This window comes from Salmo salar, chromosome 06 (assembly GCF_965601325.2).
Source record: "Salmo salar chromosome 06, fSalSal1, whole genome shotgun sequence".
In the NCBI taxonomy this organism is placed as follows: domain Eukaryota; kingdom Metazoa; phylum Chordata; class Actinopteri; order Salmoniformes; family Salmonidae; genus Salmo; species Salmo salar.
This window is the reverse complement of record NC_138296.1, coordinates 92683100-92703039: the sequence shown is the minus strand read 5'-3', so window position 1 is coordinate 92703039 and position 19940 is coordinate 92683100. Positions and strand designations below refer to the sequence as shown.

Below are 19940 nucleotides of genomic sequence, written 5' to 3'. Positions count from 1 at the left end.
AACTGTTCAGTACCTCAGTGAGTTGGTGATACCTGTTATATTATAACTGTTCAGTACCTCAGTGAGTTGGTGATACCTGTAATATTATAACTGTTCAGTACCTCAGTGAGTTGGTGATGCCTGTTATATTATAACTGTTCAGTACCTCAGTGAGTTGGTGATGCCTGTTATATTATATAATAACTGTTCAGTACCTCAGTGAGTTGGTGATGCCTGTTATATTATATAATAACTGTTCAGTACCTCAGTGAGTTGGTGATGCCTGTTATATTATATAATAACTGTTCAGTACCTCAGTGAGTTGGTGATGCCTGTTATGTTATATAATAACTGTTCAGTACCTCAGTGAGTTGGTGATACCTGTTATATAATAACTGTTCAGTACCTCAGTGAGTTGGTGATACCTGTTATATTCTAACTGTTCAGTACCTCAGTGAGTTGGTGATACCTGTTATATTATAACTGTTCAGTACCTCAGTGAGTTGGTGATGCCTGTTATATTATAACTGTTCAGTACCTCAGTGAGTTGGTGATACCTGTTATATTATATAATAACTGTTCAGTACCTCAGTGAGCTGGTGATACCTGTTATATAATAACTGTTCAGTACCTCAGTGAGCTGGTGATACCTGTTATATTATAACTGTTCAGTACCTCAGTGAGTTGGTGATACCTGTTATATAATAACTGTTCAGTACCTCAGTGAGTTGGTGATACCTGTTATATTATATAATAACTGTTCAGTACCTCAGTGAGTTGGTGATGCCTGTTATATTATATAATAACTGTTCAGTACCTCAGTGAGTTGGTGATAGCTGTTATATTATATAATAACTATTCAGTACCTCAGTGAGTTGGTGATACCTGTTATATTATAACTGTTCAGTACCTCAGTGAGTTGGTGATACCTGTTATATTATATAATAACTGTTCAGTACCTCAGTGAGTTGGTGATACCTGTTATATAATAACTGTTCAGTACCTCAGTGAGTTGGTGATACCTGTTATATAATAACTGTTCAGTACCTCAGTGAGTTGGTGATACCTGTTATATTATAACTGTTCAGTACCTCAGTGAGTTGGTGATAGCTGTTATATTATATAATAACTATTCAGTACCTCAGTGAGTTGGTGATACCTGTTATATTATAACTGTTCAGTACCTCAGTGAGTTGGTGATACCTGTTATATTATATAATAACTGTTCAGTACCTCAGTGAGTTGGTGATGCCTGTTATATTAATAACTGTTCAGTACCTCAGTGAGTTGGTGATGCCTGTTATATAATAACTGTTCAGTACCTCAGTGAGTTGGTGATGCCTGTTATATTATATAATAACTGTTCAGTACCTCAGTGAGTTGGTGATGCCTGTTATATTATATAATAACTCTTCAGTACCTCAGTGAGTTGGTGATGCCTGTTATATTATATAATAACTGTTCAGTACCTCAGTGAGTTGGTGATGCCTGTTATATTATATAATAACTGTTCAGTACCTCAGTGAGTTGGTGATGCCTGTTATATTATATAATAACTGTTCAGTACCTCAGTGAGTTGGTGATGCCTGTTATGTTATATAATAACTGTTCAGTACCTCAGTGAGTTGGTGATACCTGTTATATTATAACTGTTCAGTACCTCAGTGAGTTGGTGAAGCCTGTTATATTATATAATAACTGTTCAGTACCTCAGTGAGTTGGTGATACCTGTTATATTATAACTGTTCAGTACCTCAGTGAGTTGGTGATACCTGTTATATTATAACTGTTCAGTACCTCAGTGAGTTGGTGATGCCTGTTATATTATATAATAACTGTTCAGTACCTCAGTGAGTTGGTGATACCTGTTATATTATAACTGTTCAGTACCTCAGTGAGTTGGTGATACCTGTTATATTATAACTGTTCAGTACCTCAGTGAGTTGGTGATGCCTGTTATATTATATAATAACTGTTCAGTACCTCAGTGAGTTGGTGATACCTGTTATATAATAACTGTTCAGTACCTCAGTGAGTTGGTGATACCTGTTATATTATATAATAACTGTTCAGTACCTCAGTGAGTTGGTGATGCCTGTTATATTATAACTGTTCAGTACCTCAGTGAGTTGGTGATACCTGTTATATTATATAACTGTTCAGTACCTCAGTGAGTTGGTGATACCTGTTATATTATATAATAACTGTTCAGTACCTCAGTGAGTTGGTGATACCTGTTATATTATATAATAACTGTTCAGTACCTCAGTGAGTTGGTGATACCTGTTATATTATATAATAACTGTTCAGTACCTCAGTGAGTTGGTGATGCCTGTTATATTATATAATAACTGTTCAGTACCTCAGTGAGTTGGTGATGCCTGTTATATTATATAATAACTGTTCAGTACCTCAGTGAGTTGGTGTTGCCTGTTATATTATATAATAACTGTTCAGTACCTCAGTGAGTTGGTGATGCCTGTTATATAATAACTGTTCAGTACCTCAGTGAGTTGGTGATGCCTGTTATATTATAACTGTTCAGTACCTCAGTGAGTTGGTGATGCCTGTTATATTATATAATAACTGTTCAGTACCTCAGTGAGTTGGTGATGCCTGTTATATTATATAATAACTGTTCAGTACCTCAGTGAGTTGGTGATGCCTGTTATATTATATAATAACTGTTCAGTACCTCAGTGAGTTGGTGATGCCTGTTATGTTATATAATAACTGTTCAGTACCTCAGTGAGTTGGTGATACCTGTTATATTATAACTGTTCAGTACCTCAGTGAGTTGGTGATGCCTGTTATATTATATAATAACTGTTCAGTACCTCAGTGAGTTGGTGATACCTGTTATATTATAACTGTTCAGTACCTCAGTGAGTTGGTGATGCCTGTTATATTATATAATAACTGTTCAGTACCTCAGTGAGTTGGTGATACCTGTTATATTATAACTGTTCAGTACCTCAGTGAGTTGGTGATACCTGTTATATTATATAATAACTGTTCAGTACCTCAGTGAGTTGGTGAGGCCTGTTATATTATATAATAACTGTTCAGTACCTCAGTGAGTTGGTGATACCTGTTATATTATAACTGTTCAGTACCTCAGTGAGTTGGTGATACCTGTTATATTATATAATAACTGTTCAGTACCTCAGTGAGCTGGTGATACCTGTTATATAATAACTGTTCAGTACCTCAGTGAGTTGGTGATACCTGTTATATTATATAATAACTGTTCAGTACCTCAGTGAGTTGGTGATACCTGTTATATTATATAATAACTGTTCAGTACCTCAGTGAGTTGGTGATACCTGTTATATAATAACTGTTCAGTACCTCAGTGAGTTGGTGATACCTGTTATATTATATAATAACTGTTCAGTACCTCAGTGAGTTGGTGATGCCTGTTATATTATATAATAACTGTTCAGTACCTCAGTGAGCTGGTGATACCTGTTATGTTATATAATAACTGTTCAGTACCTCAGTGAGTTGGTGATACCTGTTATATTATATAATAACTGTTCAGTACCTCAGTGAGTTGGTGATACCTGTTATATTATATAATAACTGTTCAGTAGCTCAGTGAGTTGGTGATGCCTGTTATATAATAACTGTTCAGTACCTCAGTGAGTTGGTGATGCCTGTTATATTATATAATAACTGTTCAGTACCTCAGTGAGTTGGTGATGCCTGTTATATTATAACTGTTCAGTACCTCAGTGAGTTGGTGATACCTGTTATATTATATAATAACTGTTCAGTACCTCAGTGAGTTGGTGATAGCTGTTATATTATATAATAACTGTTCAGTACCTCAGTGAGTTGGTGATACCTGTTATATTATATAATAACTGTTCAGTACCTCAGTGAGTTGGTGATGCCTGTTATATTATATAATAACTGTTCAGTAGCTCAGTGAGTTGGTGATACCTGTTATATAATAACTGTTCAGTACCTCAGTGAGTTGGTGATACCTGTTATATTATAACTGTTCAGTACCTCAGTGAGTTGGTGATACCTGTTATATTATATAATAACTGTTCAGTACCTCAGTGAGTTGGTGATACCTGTTATATAATAACTGTTCAGTACCTCAGTGAGTTGGTGATACCTGTTATATTATAACTGTTCAGTACCTCAGTGAGTTGGTGATACCTGTTATATTATATAATAACTGTTCAGTACCTCAGTGAGTTGGTGATGCCTGTTATGTTATAACTGTTCAGTACCTCAGTGAGTTGGTGATACCTGTTATATTATATAATAACTGTTCAGTACCTCAGTGAGTTGGTGATACCTGTTATATTATATAATAACTGTTCAGTACCTCAGTGAGTTGGTGATGCCTGTTATATTATATAATAACTGTTCAGTACCTCAGTGAGTTGGTGATACCTGTTATATTATAACTGTTCAGTACCTCAGCCTCAGTGAGCTGGTCTCGTAGTTTCTCCACCTCCTCCCGTAGCTCTCTGATGATGCGTGCGTTGGGGTCTTCGTTGACGACGGCGTGGTTGACGATGCTCTTAGCCCGGTCAGCATAGCGCAGCGTGGACAGAGTCTCGTCATAGTTATCAGCTGCTGGACTCACCGTGGCCACCATGGCTGTCCTACTGTTACCACCCAGACAGTCCTGGAGAGAGGAGAGAGGTTACTCTGTTAGAAGACAGACTGTTACCACCCAGACTGTCCTGGAGAGAGGAGAGAGGTTACTCTGTTAGAAGACAGACTGTTACCACCCAGACAGTCCTGGAGAGAGGAGAGAGGTTACTCTGTTAGAAGACAGACTGTTACCACCCAGACAGTCCTGGAGAGAGGAGAGAGGTTACTCTGTTAGAAGACAGACTGTTACCACCCAGACTGTCCTGGAGAGAGGAGAGAGGTTACTCTGTTAGAAGACAGACTGTTACCACCCAGACAGTCCTGGAGAGAGGAGAGAGGTTACTCTGTTAGAAGACAGACTGTTACCACCCAGACTGTCCTGGAGAGAGGAGAGAGGTTACTCTGTTAGAAGACAGACTGTTACCACCCAGACTGTCCTGTCGAGGGAGAGTCCCCTAAGCAAGCCAGTCCTGGGGCTCTGTTCACAAACACAAACAGATCCCACAGAGCCCCAGGACAGCAACACAATTAGACCCAACCAAATCATGAGAAAACAAAAAGATAGTTACTTGACACATTGGAAAGATTTAACAAAACAACAGAGCAAACTAGAATGCTATTTGGCCCTAAACAGAGAGTACACAGTGGCAGAATACCTGACCACTGTGACTGACCCAAACTTAAGGAAAGCTTTGACTATGTACAGACTCAGTGAGCATAGCCTTGCTATTGAGAAAGACCGCCGTAGGCAGACCTGGTTCTCAAGAGAAGACAGGCTATGTGCACACTGCCCACAAAATGAGGTGGAAACTGAGATGCACTTCCTAACCTCCTGCCAAATGTATGACCATATTAGAGATACATATTTCCCTCAGATTACACAGACCCACAAAGAATTAGAAAACAAATCATATTTTGATAAACTCCCATATCTATTAGGCAAATTACCACTGTGTGCCATCACAGCAGCAAGATTTGTGACCTGTTGCCACAAGAAAAGGGCAACCAGTGAAGAACAAGCACCATTGTAAATACAACCCATATTTATGTTTATTTACTTTCCCTTTTGTACTTTAGCTATTTGCAGATCGTTACAACACATAATGACATTTAAAATGTCTTTACTAGTCTAACGCTCTAACCACTAGGCTACCTGCCGCCCCACTTTTGTAAGTGTAATGTTTACTGTTCATTTTTTGTTTATTATCTGTTTCACTTGCTTTGGCAATGTAAACATGTTTCCCAAGCCAATAAAGCCCCTTAAATTGACAGGACAATTTAAGCCCCTTGGACTGTCCTGTAGAGGGCGGAAAGAGAGAGAGACAGAGAAAGAAAGGTTACCCTGTTAGATAAGACAGACTGTTACCACCCAGACTGTCCTGTAGAGGGCAGAAAGAGAGAGAGACAGAGAAAGAAAGGTTACCCTGTTAGATAAGACAGACTGTTACCACCCAGACTGTCCTGTAGAGGGCAGAAAGAGAGGAGGAATGTGAGATCTGAATGAGAGAAGTAGTTACTCCATTTAAAAACAGACTGCTTTACCACATATACAGTGTGGCAGGAGAGACGAATCAACACTGTTACAGTTGCAGAATGTTGAACGATAATAACCCATGGTAATAACCCATGGTAATAACCCATGGTAATAACCCATGGTAATATGGCTCAGCGTACCTTGAGTAGCCAGGTGAGAACTGAGTCTCTGTAGGGAACAAACTTGGTCTTGTTTTTCCCTGCTCCTTGGTCTGCCAGCGCTGATATCACCAGGCCCAGCGTGCTTAGAGACCTGACCAACAGTGATTTATATATAGTGAAGACGTAATAAAGTCTGTAACATTTTTAGAGACATTGAGAGACCACGTACAAAGTGTAGAATACAAAAAAGGGGAAAGAGAGGGGAGGGTGGAAAGAGAGGGTGGGGGGAAAGAGAGGGGAGGAAAGAGAGGAGCGGGGGGAAAGAGGGGAGGGGAGAGAATAGAGAGGAGAGAATAGAGGGGAGGGGAGAGAATAGAGGGGAGGGGAGAGAATAGAGAGGAGAGAATAGAGGAGAGAATAGAGAGGAGAGAATAGAGAGGAGAGAATAGAGAGAGGGGAGAGAATAGAGGAGAGGGGAGAGAATAGAGGGGAGGGGAGAGAATAGAGGGGAGGGGAGAGAATAGAGGGGAGGGGAGAGAATAGAGGGGAGGGGAGAGAATAGAGGGGAGGGGAGAGAATAGAGGGGAGGGAATAGAGAGGAGGGGAGAGAATAGAGGGGGGAGAGAATAGAGGGGGGAGAGAATAGAGAGGGGAGAGAATAGAGAGGGGAGAGAATAGAGGGGAGAGAGAATAGAGAGGGGAGAGAATAGAGAGGGGAGAGAATAGAGGGGAGAGAATAGAGGGGAGAGAATAGAGGGGAGAGAATAGAGGGGAGAGAATAGAGGGGAGAGAATAGAGGGGAGAGAGAATAGAGAATAGAGGGGAGAGAGAATAGAGAGGGGAGAGAATAGAGAATAGAGAGGGGAGAGAATAGAGAGGGGAGAGAATAGAGAGGGGAGAGAATAGAGAGGGGAGAGAATAGAGAGGAGAGAGAATAGAGCGGGGAGGAAAGAGCGGGGAGGGGAGAGAATAGAGAGGGGAGAGAATAGAGAGGGGAGAGAATAGAGAGGGGAGAGAAGAGAGGAGAGAATAGAGAGGAGAGAATAGAGAGGAGGGGAGAGAATAGAGAGGGGAGAGAATAGAGAGGAGGGGAGAGAATAGAGAGGAGGGGAGAGAATAGAGAGGAGGGGAGAGAATAGAGAGGAGGGGAGAGAATAGAGAGGAGGGGAGAGAATAGAGAGGAGGGGAGAGAATAGAGAGGAGGGGAGAGAATAGAGAGGAGGGGAGAGAATAGAGAGGAGGGGAGAGAATAGAGAGGAGGGGAGAGAATAGAGAGGAGGGGAGAGAATAGAGAGGGGAGAGAATAGAGAGGAGAGAGAATAGAGAGGAGAGAGAATAGAGAGGGGAGGAAAGAGCGGGGAGAGAATAGAGAGGAGGGGAGAGAATAGAGAGGAGGGGAGAGAATAGAGAGGAGGGGAGAGAATAGAGAGGGGAGAGAATAGAGAGGGGAGGAAAGAGCGGGGAGAGAATAGAGAGGGGAGGAAAGAGCGGGGAGGGGGGAAAGAGGATGGAGGGGGGAGAGAGGATGGAGGGGGGAGAATGAGAGTGAGATGTAACCTACTTGTTGATGTTGCTCCCCTCCTTCCTCCTCTCTCCAGTAGCTCCAGTCTTAGCAGCTCTCTCACTGCCAGCCAGATCCACCAGACTCAGCTTACTGACCTTCTCACCACTAGTCTACAACAACAACAACATAGAGCAATATGAAACAGACTGGTTTGTTAGCAACACGCATAGCAACAGCTGGAGGAAATGAAAGTCAACATATTAAAAGTAAAGCCTTCAATGATTTGATGATGTCAACACATGATGTACTCAGAAAACCATCAAAGCAATAATTGGCAAGATGCTGGATTAGAATGTGGTGAATGTAACTTGTAAAGAAACTATTTATCCTGTCCTACCCCAGAACCCAGGTCCATTCGAGTGTGGTGAATGTAACTTGTCCTACCCCAGAACCCAGGTCCATTCGAGTGTGGTGAATGTAACTTGTGCTACCCCAGAACCCAGGTCCATTCGAGTGTGGTGAATGTAACTTGTCCTACCCCAGAACCCAGGTCCATTCGAGTGTGGTGAATGTAACTTGTGCTACCCCAGAACCCAGGTCCATTCGAGTGTGGTGAATGTAACTTGTCCGACCCCAGAACCCAGGTCCATTCGAGTGTGGTGAATGTAACTTGTCCGACCCCAGAACCCAGGTCCATTAGAGTGTGGTGAATGTAACTTGTGCTACCCCAGAACCCAGGTCCATTAGAGTGTGGTGAATGTAACTTGTGCTACCCCAGAACCCAGGTCCATTAGAGTGTGGTGAATGTAACTTGTGCTACCCCAGAACCCAGGTCCATTAGAGTGTGGTGAATGTAACTTGTCCGACCCCAGAACCCAGGTCCATTAGAGTGTGGTGAATGTAACTTGTCCGACCCCAGAACCCAGGTCCATTAGAGTGTGGTGAATGTAACTTGTCCGACCCCAGAACCCAGGTCTATTCGAGTGTGGTGAATGTAACTTATCCTACCCCAGAACCCAGGTCCGTGAGTGTGTGTGTTGGACCTACCCCAGAACCCAGGTCCGTGACCGTGTGTGTTGGACCTACCCCAGAACCCAGGTCCGTGACCGTGTGTGTTGGACCTACCCCAGAACCGTGACCATGTGTGTTGGACCTACCCCAGAACCGTGACTGTGTGTGTTGGACCTACCCCAGAACCCAGGTCCATTAGAGTGTGTGTTGGACCTACCCCAGAACCCAGGTCCATTAGAGTGTGTGTTGGACCTACCCCAGAAGCCAGGTCCATTAGAGTGTGTGTTGGACCTACCCCAGAACCCAGGTCCGTGACCGTGTGTGTTGGACCTACCCCAGAACCCAGGTCCGTGACCGTGTGTGTTGGACCTACCACAGAACCGTGACTGTGTGTGTTGGACCTACCCCAGAAGCCAGGTCCATTAGAGTGTGTGTGAGGATGATGTTGAAGACGGCATGGGACCTGCTGCTCTCCTCGTTCATATTGGTGGCTGCTACTGTACGAGACTTGTTACCCTCTGACATCAAACACTCTATGTCCTGGAGAGAGAGATGGAGGGAGGGAGACATGGAGGGAGGGAGAGAGAGACACCGAGGGAGAGAGACGGAGAGAGAGAGAAAGATGGAGGGAGAGAGAGAGAAAGAAAGATGGAGGGAGAGAGAGAAAGATGGAGGGAGAGAGAGAGAAAGAAAGATGGAGGGAGAGAGTAAGGGATTGGCTGGTCTTTCTAGTGTATACATTCATACATTGCCTTCAGAAAGTATTCATACCCCTTGATTTATTCCACATTTTGTTGTTTCAGCCTGAAATCAAAACGGATTACAATTTATTTATTTTTATCTTACCCATCTACACACAATATCCTATAATGACAAAGTGAAAACAAGAAATGTTTTCAAATTTATTGAAATATGGAAAGTGGTACTCAGAAATGTGTTGTATTGGATTTGCCCCATACAAAACACTTGTATTCAGTTCAATTTATTTTAGTGGCTTGTTGCAAAAAGGAGGCATGTTTTGGAATATGTGTTATTCTGTACAGGCTGCCATCTTTTGACTGTGTCATTTAGGTTAGTGTTGTGGAGTAACTAGACTGTGGGTGATCATTCTAAAGTTTCCTCCCATCACAGCCATTCAACTCTGACTGTTCTAACGTCACTGGGTGTATAGATACACCATCCAAAGTGTAATTATTAACTTCACCATGCTCAAACGGATATTCAATGTTAGCTTTTATTTATTTTTTTACCCATCTACCACTAGGCACAGACACATGAATACACACACGATAACATACACACACTCAGACATGGATTTTTTACTATAGATATGTGGTAGTGGTGGAGTAGGGGCCTGAGGGCACACAGTGTGTTGTGAAATTTGTCAATGTATTGTAATGTTTTTAAAATGGTATAAACTGCCTTAATTTTGCTGGACCTCAGGATCCATTATAATTACAAATACTCATAGATTCCCTTTTTTGTGAGACATTGGAAAACCTCCCTGTTCTTTGTGGTTGAATCTGTGTTTGAAATTCACTGCTCGATTGAGGGACCTTACAGATAATTGTATGTGTGGGGTACAGAGATGAGGTAGGCATTCAAAAATCATGTTCAACACTATTACTGCACCTTGCAACTTAATGTGATTTGTTAACCAAATGTTTACTCCTCAACTTATTTAGGCTTGCCATAACAAAAAAGGGTTGAATAATTATTGACTCAAGACATTCCTGCTTTATATTTTTAATTAAATTTGTAAAAATTTGAAAGAACATAATTCAACTTTGGAATTACAGGGTTGTGTGTGTATAGGCCAGTGACAAAACAATCTGAATTGAATCCATTTTAAATTCAGGTTACAGCCTGAGCAAAATGTGGGAAAAGTCAAGGGGTGTGAATTCTTTCTGAACGTCCTGTATATAGTGTATTAGCAGCACCGGTCCTCTCTTGACAAATAACATGTATTCCAATGAGACCAACCTGGGCCAATAGAGGTCAAATAAAGACAGTTCTATACATTCGATAAGAAAGTACCTTATAGCAGGCTACAGCCAGACGAGACAGACCATCAACGTAAGGCCCGAACACCTTGTGTTCTCTCACTCGCAGGGCTTGTCGACTTCTGAGGGCAGAGACAGGGGTAAGAGAGGTCATCTCTATGTACTGATACGAGTCTACATATACAGTATGTCCACATACTAAAACATATGATTGGTTTCTTGTTTATCTGTCATTTACTGGTAATAAAACATTTGTTCACCCCAAAAAAATGGAGTTCCTGTTCTCCTCACCCTTTAGGGTCCAGTAGGTCCCGAACCTTCTCGTTGTAGATCTCCATGAAGGAGACCTCGACAGTGAAGCTCTCTCCCTCCCTCTGTTCCAGTAGGGTTCGGTGAAACAGAGAGCTGCACAGCCGCGGGATCAGACCTGGCTGCTCTGACGAACCCATCATGGTGTACGACTTCCCTGAGCCTGGTGAGGGCACACAGCCAATCAAAATCAGAGGATCAGGAGGGCTCAGCCAATCAAATCACTGGATCACTAAGACTCAGCCAATCAAATCTAAACAGGTGAGGCTCTGCCAATTTAGTCACAGGGCCAAAAAAATAGGTTTTGTTTTTGTTTGAGGTAACAAATAAATAATTGGAATACAAGTGTGTTTAAACTGAGTCACTGTGTGCGTTATTGAATGTCTGGTCACTAGTCTGGTACCACCCTGTCTGTCTGGGTCACTAGTCTGGTACCACCCTGTCTGTCTGGGTCACTAGTCTGGTACCACCCTGTCTGTCTGTCTGGGTCACTAGTCTGGTACCACCCTGTCTGTCTGGGTCACTAGTCTGGTACCACCCTGTCTGTCTGGGTCACTAGTCTGGTACCACCCTGTCTGTCTGTCTGTCTGGGTCACTAGTCTGGTACCACCCTGTCTGTCTCTGGGTCACTAGTCTGGTACCACCCTGTCTGTCTGTCTGTCTGGGTCACTAGTCTGGTACCACCCTGTCTGTCTGTCTGTCTGGGTCACTAGTCTGGTACCACCCTGTCTGTCTGTCTTTCTGGGTCACTAGTCTGGTACCACCCTGTCTGTCTGTCTGTCTGGGTCACTAGTCTGGTACCACCCTGTCTGTCTGTCTGTCTGGGTCACTAGTCTGGTACCACCCTGTCTGTCTGTCTGTCTGGGTCACTAGTCTGGTACCACCCTGTCTGTCTGTCTGTCTGGGTCACTAGTCTGGTACCACCCTGTCTGTCTGTCTGTCTGGGTCACTAGTCTGGTACCACCCTGTCTGTCTGTCTGTCTGGGTCACTAGTCTGGTACCACCCTGTCTGTCTGTCTGTCTGGGTCACTAGTCTGGTACCACCCTGTCTGTCTGTCTTTCTGGGTCACTAGTCTGGTACCACCCTGTCTGTCTGTCTTTCTGGGTCACTAGTCTGGTACCACCCTGTCTGTCTGTCTGTCTGGGTCACTAGTCTGGTACCACCCTGTCTGTCTGTCTGGGTCACTAGTCTGGTACCACCCTGTCTGTCTGTCTGGGTCACTAGTCTGGTACCACCCTGTCTGTCTGTCTGGGTCACTAGTCTGGTACCACCCTGTCTGTCTGTCTGGGTCACTAGTCTGGTACCACCCTGTCTGTCTGTCTGGGTCACTAGTCTGGTACCACCCTGTCTGTCTGTCTGGGTCACTAGTCTGGTACCACCCTGTCTGTCTGTCTGGGTCACTAGTCTGGTACCACCCTGTCTGTCTGTCTGGGTCACTAGTCTGGTACCAACCTGTCTGTCTGTCTGTCTGGGTCACTAGTCTGGTACCAACCTGTCTGTCTGTCTGTCTGGGTCACTAGTCTGGTACCAACCTGTCTGTCTGTCTGTCTGGGTCACTAGTCTGGTACCAACCTGTCTGTCTGTCTGTCTGGGTCACTAGTCTGGTACCAACCTGTCTGTCTGTCTGGGTCACTAGTCTGGTACCAACCTGTCTGTCTGTCTGGGTCACTAGTCTGGTACCAACCTGTCTGTCTGTCTGGGTCACTAGTCTGGTACCAACCTGTCTGTCTGTCTGGGTCACTAGTCTGGTACCAACCTGTCTGTCTGTCTGGGTCACTAGTCTGGTACCAACCTGTCTGTCTGTCTGGGTCACTAGTCTGGTACCAACCTGTCTGTCTGTCTGGGTCACTAGTCTGGTACCAACCTGTCTGTCCGTCTGGGTCACTAGTCTGGTACCAACCTGTCTGTCCGTCTGGGTCACTCGTCTGGTACTAACCTGTCTGTCTGTCTGTGTCACTCGTCTGGTACCAACCTGTCTGTCTGGGTCACTAGTCTGGTACCAACCTGTCTGTCTGGGTCACTAGTCTGGTACCAACCTGTCTGTCCATAGGCGAAGATACAGGCGTTATAGCCCAAGAAGGCATTGTCCAGAAGACTCTCTCCAAGGCACTGGAACACGACGTCTTGACCTGACACACCACACACACACACACACACACACACACACAGACAGAAACACAGACGGACGGAGACACACACAGACGGACGGAGACACACACAGACGGACGGAGACACACACAGACGGACGGAGACACACACAGACGGACGGAGACACACACACACACACACACAGACAACCAGACATTAAATTCCAATTGAATTGCATTAGATCCACATATTCTTTCTCCAAGGCAGATATTTCTCTTCCCTAAAGCCAAGATAATCTATTTCCAGGTCTGTTCCTTTCTTCAGGTGTATCAGTACAGTTAAACATGGGAGTGCTTTACCCTCCACGCAGCTCTCTGGGACCGGGAAACACAGTGCTTCCAGTTCCTCCACGCAGCTCTCTGGGACCGGGAAACACAGTGCTTCCAGTTCCTCCACGCAGCTCTCTGGGACCGGGAAACACAGTGCTTCCAGTCCCTCCACGCAGCTCTCTGGGACCGGGAAACACAGTGCTTCCAGTCCCTCCACGCAGCTCTCTGGGACCGGGAAACACAGTGCTTCCAGTCCCCCCACGCAGCTCTCTGGGACCGGGAAACACAGTGCTTCCAGTCCCTCCACGCAGCTCTCTGGGACCGGGAAACACAGTGCTTCCAGTCCCTCCACGCAGCTCTCTGGGACCGGGAAACACAGTGCTTCCAGTCCCTCCACGCAGCTCTCTGGGACCGGGAAGCACAGTGCTTCCAGTCCCTCCACGCAGCTCTCTGGGACCGGGAAGCACAGTGCTTCCAGTCCCTCCACGCAGCTCTCTGGGACCGGGAAGCACAGTGCTTCCAGTCCCTCCACGCAGCTCTCTGGGACCGGGAAACACAGTGCTTCCAGTCCCTCCACGCAGCTCTCTGGGACCGGGAAACACAGTGCTTCCAGTTCCTCCACGCAGCTCTCTGGGACCGGGAAACACAGTGCTTCCAGTTCCTCCACGCAGCTCTCTGGGACCGGGAAACACAGCGCTTCCAGTCCCTCCACGCAGCTCTCTGGGACCGGGAAACACAGCGCTTCCAGTCCCTCCACGCAGCTCTCTGGGAGCGGGAAGCACAGTGCTTCCAGTCCCTCAACGCAGCTCTCTGGGACCGGGAAGCACAGTGCTTCCAGTCCCTCCACGCAGCTCTCTGGGACCGGGAAGCACAGTGCTTCCAGTCCCTCCACGCAGCTCTCTGGGACCGGGAAACACAGTGCTTCCAGTCCCTCCACGCAGCTCTCTGGGACCGGGAAGCACAGTGCTTCCAGTCCCTCCACGCAGCTCTCTGGGACCGGGAAGCACAGTGCTTCCAGTCCCTCCACGCAGCTCTCTGGGACCGGGAAGCACAGTGCTTCCAGTCCCTCCACGCAGCTCTCTGGGACCGGGAAGCACAGTGCTTCCAGTCCCTCCACGCAGCTCTCTGGGACCGGGAAGCACAGTGCTTCCAGTCCCTCCTCACGCAGCTCTCTGGGACCGGGGAAGCACAGCGCTTCCAGTCCCTCCACGCAGCTCTCTGGGACCGGGAAGCACAGCGCTTCCAGTCCCTCCACGCAGCTCTCTAGGACCAGGAAGCACAGTGCTTCCAGTATAAAGCCTGTTCTAATGAATAACAACTCAACAGCAAGAGGGTTACAACTGTGTACCCACAATGCACATAGCCCCAGGGGAAAGAGATAATCTCAAGGATAATCCTTACACTGATCTATTAGACTGTGTGGATATTGTACGTGGGAGAAGATGGATGGGTGTCCTTTTGTCCTGTTTATCTTGTTGCTGAATAAAGTATGTATTCAACATTCTGACATATACTAACCTGCAAACTTGTCTGTGTCTGCCTCGTCCATGGACCAAAAGCAGTGGTCATAAGCAAAGACCTGAGGGGAAAATGACAGCCAGTTGAAGAACACATAAATCCTTACATTCACAAAAGTGATTAAATAGTGATTTTGTAACGTCACAATACTGTCCTGGTTAAGGGCTCACCTTAGGCTGATTCCTGAACAGGACAACAGAGGGGAAAGGGAAAGACTTAGTTAAACAGCTTTACTCCAAACAAAGTGGGCTAACTAATAATACCAGTGTGCATTCAGGTACAGGGGAAAACATTAAGCTATTAATAATGTATTTACTAACAAAGTCAAAAGGTGATATGAAAAGGGTGTATATAAAAAATAAACATACGTTTCATATCATCAGAAGCTTAAAAACAAGTTGTCAAGGCAACAAGCTGTCAAGGCAACAAGTTGTCAAGGCAACAAGCTGTCAAGGCAACAAGCTGTCAAGGCAACAAGCTGTCAAGGCAACAAGCTGTCAAGGCAACAAGCTGTCAAGGCAACAAGCTGTCAAGGCAACAAGCTGTCAAGGCAACAAGCTGTCAAGGCAACAAGCTGTCAAGGGAAGGTTGAGAGGGATGTGGGTGAGCGAGAGAGGGAGGGGGGGTGAGCGAGAGAGAGGTGAGAGAGAGAGAGGGAGGGAGGGAGGGGGGTGAGAGAGAGAGAGAGAGAGAGAGGGAGAGAGGGAGGTGGTGAGAGAGAGGGGGTGAGAGAAGAGAGGGAGGGAGGAGAGAGAAGAGAGGGAGGGGGGAGAGAGAAGAGAGGGAGGGGGGAGAGAGAACAGAGGGAGGGGGGAGAGAGAGAGAGAGGGAGGGAGGATGAGAGAGAGAGAGGGAGGGGGGAGAGAGAAGAGAGAGAGGGGGGGTGAGAGAAGAGAGAGAGGGAGGGAGAGAGAGGGAGGGAGGATGAGAGAGGGAGGATGAGAGAGAGAGGGAGGGGGGGAGAGAGGGAGGGAGGGAGGGGGGTGAGAGAGAGGGGGTGAGAGAAGAGAGGGAGGGAGGATGAGAGAGAGAGAGGGAGGGGGGAGAGAGGGAGAGAGAAGAGAGAGAGGGGGGTGAGAGAGGGAGGGAGGAGAAAGAGAGAGGGAGGGAGGAGAAAGAGAGAGGGAGGGAGGAGAAAGAGAGAGAGAGGGAGGAGAAAGAGAGAGAGAGAGAGGGAGGAGAAAGAGAGAGAGAGGGAGGGAGGTGAGAGAGAAGAGAGGGAGGGAGGTGAGAGAGAAGAGAGGGAGGGAGGTGAGAGAGAAGAGAGGGAGGGAGGTGAGAGAGAAGAGGGGAGGGAGGTGAGAGAGAGTGAGGAGGGAGGTGAGAGAGAGGGAGGGAGGGAGGTGAGAGAGAGGGAGGGAGGGAGGTGAGAGGGAGGGAGGGAGGGAGGTGAGAGAGGGAGGGAGGGAGGGAGGGAGGGAGGGAGGGAGGGAGGGAGGGAGGGAGGGAGGGAGGGAGGGAGGGAGGGAGGGAGGGAGGTGAGAGAGGGAGGGAGGGGGGTGAGAGAGAGGGAGGGAGGGGGGTGAGAGAGAGGGAGGGAGGTGAGAGAGAAGAGAGAGAGGGAGGTGATAGAGAAGAGAGAGAGGGAGGTGAGAGAGAGGGAGGGAGGTGAGAGAGAGGGAGGGGGGGAGGATGAGAGAGAGAGAGGGAGGGAGGGAGGGAGGGAGGTGAGAGAGAGGGAGGGAGGGGGGTGAGATGAATTGGGAATGTTCTAAAGGATTGGGGGGGGAATGTTCTAAAGGATTGGGGGGGGAATGTTCTAAAGGATTGGGGGGGGAATGTTCTAAAGGATTGGGGGGGGAATGTTCTAAAGGATTGGGGGGGAATGTTCTAAAGGATTGGGGGGGAATGTTCTAAAGGATTGGGGGGGAATGTTCTAAAGGATTGGGGGGGAATGTTCTAAAGGATTGGGGGGGAATGTTCTAAAGGATTGGGGGGGAATGTTCTAAAGGATTGGGGGGGGAATGTTCTAAAGGATTGGGGGGGAATGTTCTAAAGGATTGGGGGGGGAATGCTCTAAAGGATTGGGGGGGGAATGCTCTAAAGGATTGGGGGGGGAATGCTCTAAAGGATTGGGGGGGCAATGTTCTAAAGGATTGGGGGGGAATGCTCTAAAGGATTGGGGGGGTAATGTTCTAAAGGATTGGGGGGGTAATGTTCTAAAGGATTGGGGGGGAATGTTCTAAAGGATTGGGGGGGAATGTTCTAAAGGATTGGGGGGGAATGTTCTAAAGGATTGGGGGGGGGAATGTTCTAAAGGATTGGGGGGGGGAATGTTCTAAAGGATTGGGGGGGAATGTTCTAAAGGATTGGGGGGGGAATGTTCTAAAGGATTGGGGGGGGAATGTTCTAAAGGATTGGGGGGGGAATGTTCTAAAGGATTGGGGGGGGAATGTTCTAAAGGATTGGGGGGGGAATGTTCTAAAGGATTGGGGGGGGAATGTTCTAAAGGATTGGGGGGGGAATGTTCTAAAGGATTGGGGGGGGAATGTTCTAAAGGATTGGGGGGGAATGTTCTAAAGGATTGGGGGGGAATGTTCTAAAGGATTGGGGGGGAATGTTCTAAAGGATTGGGGGGGAATGTTCTAAAGGATTGGGGGGGAAATGTTCTAAAGGATTGGGGGGGGAATGTTCTAAAGGATTGGGGGGGGAATGTTCTAAAGGATTTGGGGGGGGAATGTTCTAAAGGATTTGGGGGGGGAATGTTCTAAAGGATTTGGGGGGGGAATGTTCTAAAGGATTTGGGGGGGGAATGTTCTAAAGGATTGGGGGGGGAATGTTCTAAAGGATTGGGGGGGGAATGTTCTAAAGGATTGGGGGGGGAATGTTCTAAAGGATTGGGGGGGGAATGTTCTAAAGGATTGGGGGGGGAATGTTCTAAAGGATTGGGGGGGAATGTTCTAAAGGATTGGGGGGGAATGTTCTAAAGGATTGGGGGGGAATGTTCTAAAGGATTGGGGGGGGAATGTTCTAAAGGATTGGGGGGGAATGTTCTAAAGGATTGGGGGGGAATGTTCTAAAGGATTGGGGGGGGGAATGTTCTAAAGGATTGGGGGGGAATGTTCTAAAGGATTAGGGGGGTGAATGTTCTAAAGGATTGGGGGGGAATGTTCTAAAGGATTAGGGGGGGAATGTTCTAAAGGATTGGGGGGAATGTTCTAAAGGATTGGGGGGGAATGTTCTAAAGGATTGGGGGGGAATGTTCTAAAGGATTGGGGGGGGAATGTTCTAAAGGATTGGGGGGGGAATGTTCTAAAGGATTGGGGGGGGAATGTTCTAAACGATTGGGGGGGAATGTTCTAAAGGATTGGGGGGGGAATGTTCTAAAGGATTGGGGTGGGAATGTTCTAAAGGATTGGGGGGGGAATGCTCTAAAGGATTGGGGGGGAATGTTCTAAAGGATTAGGGGGGTGAATGTTCTAAAGGATTGGGGGGGAATGTTCTAAAGGATTAGGGGGGGGGAATGTTCTAAAGGATTGGGGGGGGGAATGTTCTAAAGGATTGGGGGGGGAATGTTCTAAAGGATTGGGGGGGAATGTTCTAAAGGATTGGGGGGGGAATGTTCTAAAGGATTGGGGGGGAAGCCAACGTGATCGTATGTTTATATTTTTCTCCAATACATTTTTTTTTTAAGAAAGAGGGGTCTCAAAAGAGCATAGGGGGTTGTGCCACCTTTAGCTGCAATGACTCCCGACCAAACACTTCCTGTAGTTGTTGATCAGTCTCACATCACTGTAGAGGAATTTTGGTCCACTCATCAACGCAGAACTGCTTTAGCTCAGTGACTTTTGTGGGTTTTCAAGCATGAACTGCTCGTTTCAAGTCCCGTCACAACATCTCAATTGGGATTAGGTTTGGACTTTGACTAGGCCATTCCAAAACTTCAAATGTATTACTTTTTAGCCATTTTCATGTAGACTTGATTGTGTGTTTTGGATCATTGTCTTGCTGAATGACCCACCTGCTCTTCAGCTCACAGACGGATGGCCTGACATTCTCCTGTAGAACTCTCTGATACAGAGCAGAATTCATGGTTCCTTCTATTAAGGTAAGTGGTCCAGGTCCTGAGGCAGCAAAGCATCCCCAAACCATCCCACTACCACCACGCTTGACCGTTGGTATGAGGTTCTTACTGTGGAATTCAGTGTTAGGTTTTCGTCAGAGATAATGGGACCCAGAAAGCGCCCGGATGATCGTCAAGACATTCTTCCAGGGGTCTTGACGATCACCCAGGTGCTTTTTGGCGGCAAACTACAGTCAACTTTTTGGATGACACGGGTCCCATTATGTCTGGTGAAAACCAAACACTGCATTTATGACTAGTTGTAACTAAACCACAGAGTAGCTTGGCTGAATCTAAAGAAGATCCTCCTACAGGGTCAAGTTTTCCGGTTGGCTGGGATCCTCCACGAGCTGTTTACCAGCCTTGTGATCTCCTAAACTACACTGAACAAAGAATATAAAACGCAACATGTAAAGTGTTGGTCCCATGTTTCATGAGCTGAAATAAAAGATTCCAGAAATGTTCCATACGCACAGAAGATAATAATAAATTGTTTACGTCCCTGTTAGTTATAATTTCACCTTTACCAAGATAATCCATCCACCTGACAGGTGTGGCATATCAAGAAGCTGATTAAACTGCCTGATCATTGAACAGGTGCACATTTCTCTACCATAAGCCGCCTCCAACATCGATTTAGAGAATTTGGCAGTAAGTCCAACTGGCCTCACACCCGCAGACCACGTGTAATAACGCCAGCTCGGGACCTCCACATCCGGCTTCTTCATCTGAAGGATCGTCTGAGACCAGCCACCCGGACAGCTGATGAAACTGTGGGTTTACACAATTGAAGAATTTCTGCACAAACTGTCAGAAACAGTCTCAGGGAAGCTCATCTGCGGTCTCGTCGTCCTCACCAGGGTCTTGACCTGACTGCAGT

The 19940-nt window shown here is 46.4% G+C and overlaps 1 protein-coding gene and 1 long non-coding RNA gene across 6 annotated transcripts in view; one reads left to right on the top strand and one right to left on the bottom strand.

Annotated features, from left to right (window-relative positions):
* Positions 1-11417, top strand: part of LOC123743511 (uncharacterized) — a 74693-nt gene extending 63276 nt beyond the window's left edge. The window contains exon 3 of the long non-coding RNA XR_006770358.2: positions 11136-11417. This is a non-coding gene — a long non-coding RNA (uncharacterized LOC123743511). The remainder of the gene's footprint in view (positions 1-11135) is intronic.
* The window catches only part of LOC106608308 (kinesin-like protein KIF13B), a 106110-nt gene that overhangs the window by 80608 nt on the left and 5562 nt on the right, over positions 1-19940 (bottom strand). For 4 of the 5 annotated variants that reach the window (XM_082977068.1, XM_082977066.1, XM_082977069.1 and 1 more), the window contains 9 exons: positions 15168-15180; positions 14998-15058; positions 13099-13191; positions 11044-11224; positions 10787-10874; positions 9155-9289; positions 7796-7908; positions 6274-6385; positions 4418-4630 (listed from right to left, as the gene is read on the bottom strand). In XM_082977068.1, coding sequence (XP_082833194.1) covers positions 4418-4630; positions 6274-6385; positions 7796-7908; positions 9155-9289; positions 10787-10874; positions 11044-11224; positions 13099-13191; positions 14998-15058; positions 15168-15180 — 1009 coding nt within the window. Of the gene's footprint in view, positions 1-4417; positions 4631-6273; positions 6386-7795; positions 7909-9005; positions 9030-9154; positions 9290-10786; positions 10875-11043; positions 11225-13098; positions 13192-14997; positions 15059-15167; positions 15181-19940 lie in introns of those variants that run through there. The other variant, XM_082977070.1, reaches the window with a different exon arrangement.